This window comes from Balaenoptera ricei, chromosome 4 (genome assembly GCF_028023285.1).
Source record: "Balaenoptera ricei isolate mBalRic1 chromosome 4, mBalRic1.hap2, whole genome shotgun sequence".
In the NCBI taxonomy this organism is placed as follows: Eukaryota; Metazoa; Chordata; class Mammalia; order Artiodactyla; family Balaenopteridae; genus Balaenoptera; species Balaenoptera ricei.
Genome location: NC_082642.1, coordinates 87,252,459 through 87,256,735, shown reverse-complemented (window position 1 = coordinate 87,256,735; position 4,277 = coordinate 87,252,459). Strand labels below are relative to the sequence as shown.

General features: G+C 51.2%; 1 protein-coding gene across 1 annotated transcript; it reads left to right on the top strand.

Annotated features, from left to right (window-relative positions):
- Positions 1–2,050: 2,050 nt before the first annotated feature.
- GP5 (glycoprotein V platelet) lies at positions 2,051–3,760 on the top strand. The gene has a single exon (XM_059922092.1). The coding sequence runs from the start codon at positions 2,051–2,053 to the stop codon at positions 3,758–3,760; it is 1,710 nt and encodes a 569-aa protein (XP_059778075.1).
- Positions 3,761–4,277: the final 517 nt, after the last annotated feature.

Here is a 4,277-nt window from a genome sequence, read left to right as displayed (position 1 = left end):
GGCTTGAGAGGAGAGGAGGAATTATTTTAATAGACATAAAAAATCTTAAAGATTAATAACTCTGCCTATATTAAGACTTCTGTCTATCAAAAGACAGAAAGCAGGTGAAAAGGCAAAGCACAAAGTAGATGAAGATATCTGTAACACCTACAACTGACAAAGGATTAGTATCCAGAATACATAAATAATGCCTACAATTCAGTTTGTTAAAGACACAATCATACGTACTTTGCATATAGAAAAATGGTCAAAAGAACCCAAATTTCTCAGAAGATGAGGCACAACTGGCCCTTAAAAATACGAAAAGATGCTCAAGTTCATAATTCAATAGGGAAATGAAAAATTAAAACCATACCGAGACAATTATTTCATACGAATGGCAAAAATTTTAAAATCAATTCCAAGGCATGGGTGGAGATGTACAGGAACGGTCATATACAGTAGGTGGCAGCATCTATTGGCACAACTACTTTGCAAAGCAGTTTGACATTCCTATGTTCAAATGAACATGTGGACACCCTTCCTTCAACCCATCAAGGCCATTATGGAACATATTTGAGAATGTTTTTAGCTTTACTACTCCTAAAACGAAAAAAAAAAAATGAGTGGAGCACTTGAGAATGTCCTTAGCCTTATTCCTAAAAGAGGGAGAGGGGAACTGGAGCAGAACTGGAGCGAAATGGCAGAAAAAGGAACACCCGAAGGAAGTGTAGCCCAACCAGGGGTGTGGTTGCTGCAGTGGTCCAGCTGTGTCACTACTGGACACACATCACAGAGTCATATTGTGCCTTTGGGGAGAAACTGCTCTCCCTCCTGCTCTTATCATTCGGCTTTGGCCGTAGGACTTGGGTGATATATGGTCTCTTTTTCAAAGTTTGAAGATATTTGTCATTAAAAACCAGAATATGCCCTCTGAGATAGGGTCCTTTCCATGACTTTTATTCTGGGAAAGCCTTTATCCTCAGGATGCAAGGATACTTCCCTCTTCCTTTGGAAAGTGCCAAATCACACGCAAAGCTCTAAGCCTTTCAGTTGCTTTGGGGTGCAGCACCATTTCAGGTAAGGCCAAATATTTTAAAAATTAGTATGGGCAACTGGAGGGCTCGGTTAGTCTGTATGAATAAGAAATAAAATTTAGTACAAGAAGCAATTCGTTTAAAATTACATGTAGGAAACATTGTTTTGGCAGATTAGTATTACTGTATTTCACAGATAATTCAGTGCCACGAGTACTAATTTTTATTTAAGCATCTTAGAAGTGATAGCTCCTTATTTATGGCTCAATCAGAAATACTACTCTCAAATTCTAGCTCTGTGACCCTGGTTAAGTTACTTAACCTTTCTGTGCCTTAGCTGCATCATCCTTTAATTGGGGATAATATTAGTACCTAACTCATAGGGTTATTGTAAGGATTAAGTGAATTAATTTAAATAAAGTGCTGAGAACAATGCGTGGCATAAAGTGATAGGTACTATTACCTACTAATACCTACTTTTCTCAGTGTAGTTCACTATTACGGGGTGGTCCTGTTTTAGAGTAAGTTGGCACTGCAGATACAGCATGATTGTGATAAGAGGAATCAGGTGATGGTTGCTGCTGCTTTAACAGACTTTGCTGTTCCCTTCAGGGCTGTAGGTCATAGCCACCCTAGGCTAAGTCATGAAGTCAAGAGCAGGGCTATGTTCACAATGCACATTGCTCTGTGATGTCTGTGAGCTTGACTGTGAGAAAGATTATTTTAATTAGTTCTCTCTATGTAAAGATTTAAAGGTATTGACTTTTCCATAGCTTGAAAATGCTTTCATTTCAACGATTTGAACTAAGAGTGGAAAATCAGTAAAACGAACGAGGCCTCGTAGGGTAGAATGAATGTCTTTTCACCACCCAGGAAAATCAGCACTCCTAAGAGGGAGACTTAACTTATATCTGGGTAACATTCAAAGTCAGTGATAATCCTGGCGAAGGGATCATGCAGGGTTACAAGATTGAAATTCGAGCGTTTGTCCTTTGTGTGTTGCCCACAGATCTGCCGCGGTCGCCTTTCCAGACATGCTGAGGAGCGCTCTGCTGTGCGCCGCGCTCGGGCTCCTGCGCGCCCAGCCCTTCCCCTGCCCACCCACCTGCAGGTGCATCTTCCGCGACGCCGCGCAGTGCTCGCAGGGCAGCGTGGCGCGCATCGCGGCGCTCGGCTTGCCCACCAACCTCACGCACATCCTGCTCTTCCAAATGGGCCGCGGCGTCTTGCAGAACAGCAGCTTCAGTGGCATGACCGTCCTGCAGCGCCTAATGCTGTCCGACAGCCAAGTTTCGGCCATTGCTCCCGGCACTTTCAACGACCTGATAAAACTTAAAACCCTGAGGTTATCGCACAACAAGATCACTCACCTTCCAGGCGCGCTGTTGGATAAGCTGGTGCTCTTGGAACAGCTGTTTCTGGACGGCAATGAACTAAAGAGCCTTGACCAAAACATGTTTCAGAAACTGGTTAACCTGCAGGAGCTCTTTTTGAACCAAAACCAACTCGCTTTCCTCCCTGCTAGCCTCTTCACAGACCTGGGGAACCTGAAATTGTTGGATTTATCGGGAAATAATTTGACCCACCTGCCCGAGGGATTGTTTGGGGTCCAGGTTAAGCTTGAGAAGCTTCTGCTCCACTCGAACCAGCTCGTGTCTCTGGATTCGGGGCTGTTGGATAGCCTACGTGCCCTGATGGAGCTGCAGCTCGACAGAAATCACATCCGTTCCGTCGCACCCGGCGCCTTCGACCGTCTGCGAAGCCTGAGCTCTTTGACTCTTTCCAGAAACCGCCTCGAGTTTCTGCCCTCTGCCCTCTTTCTTCATTCGCACAATTTGACCTTCCTGACCCTGTTCGAGAACCCGCTGGAGGAACTCCCCGAGGTGCTCTTCGGGGAGATGGGCGGCCTGCGGGAGCTGTGGCTGAACGCCACCCAGCTGCGCACCCTGCCTGCCGCCGCCTTCCGCAACCTGAGCGGCCTGCGGGTACTGGGGGTGACGCTGAGCCCGCGGCTGAGCGCGCTCCCGGAGGACGCCTTTCGGGGCCTCGGCGAGCTGCGGGTGCTCGCCCTGCGCTCCACCGGTCTGGCTTCCCTCCCCGCCGGCTTGCTCCGCGGCCTCGGCGGGCTGCGCCACGTGTCGCTGCGCCGCAACCGGCTGCGGACCCTGCCCCGCGAGCTCTTCCGCAACCTCAGCAGCCTGGAGGAGATCCAGCTTGACCACAACCAGCTGGAGACCCTGCCCGGCGACGTATTTGAGGCTCTGCCCCGGCTGGCGAACGTCCTGCTGGGGCACAATCCCTGGCGCTGCGACTGTGGCCTGGGGCCGTTCCTGGCGTGGCTGCGGCGGCACGCGGGCCTCGTGGGTCGAGCCGAGCCCCCGCTGTGTCACGGCCCCGGGCCGCACGCCGGTCTGCCGCTCTGGGCCCTGCCCCACGGCGACCCCGGCTGTCCGCGCCCCGGGAGCCCGCCTTCCCGCCGCCTCGCCCTCGGCTCTTCCGAAGGCCCCCAGCAGCCCGCCCTGCCCGCCGCCCCTGCCCGCGCTTCCTTGGGACCCAAGCGCTCCGAGTCCTGGGCGTGGGCCCGGCCGGTGGCCGAGGGCAAAAGTCAGGACCAGAGCCTGTTCTGGGGTCTCTATTTTCTGCTTTTAGCTGCTCAGGCCATAATAACCGGGATCATTGTGTTTGCGATGATTCGACTCGGCAGGCTCTTTCGGAAATTAATCAGAGAGAGAGCTCTGGTTTGAGGCAATGGTAAAACCTTGCAATTAATTAAAACATGACCAGGGTATTGTCAGACGTGGCTCTGGGGAGAGTCCAGACGGGCTGCCGCTGTCTTCCTCTCCCTGCTTCCACTTCCTCTTCTCCCATCTCCCTCCCTCCCTCCCTCTCTCCCTCCCTCCCTCTCTCTTCCCCTTTCTATCTCACCTCTCATTCCCGCCCCCGCCCCGTACCATTTACAGTCAGAAATTGTGGCTGCCTGCTGTGCCTTTGTCTCCTCCTCCGTCGTGTGCACCTGGGGGCGCGGGCTGTGAAGGCCCCTCCCTGTGCCCGCCCTGCCGGCTGGAGGGAGGGTTCTCTCCACTGTGTACGGAGGGAAGGTGCAAAGGAGGCAGCCAGCTTCAGTCCAGGGCCCGCCTCCCGCACCTGGCAGGTGTCTGGTAAATGTTTGTGAAATGAATGAATAACATGAATACAGGGGAATCCAGTGATAATGGCTTTTCCTAGCAGAGAAGATGGAGTGCTCGCTTTATCTACTTTCAT

Bases quoted from the DNA above. Each gene is read 5' to 3' on its own strand.
- GP5 (XM_059922092.1), top strand. From the start codon at position 2,051: ATGCTGAGGAGCGCTCTGCTGTGCGCCGCGCTCGGGCTCCTGCGCGCC.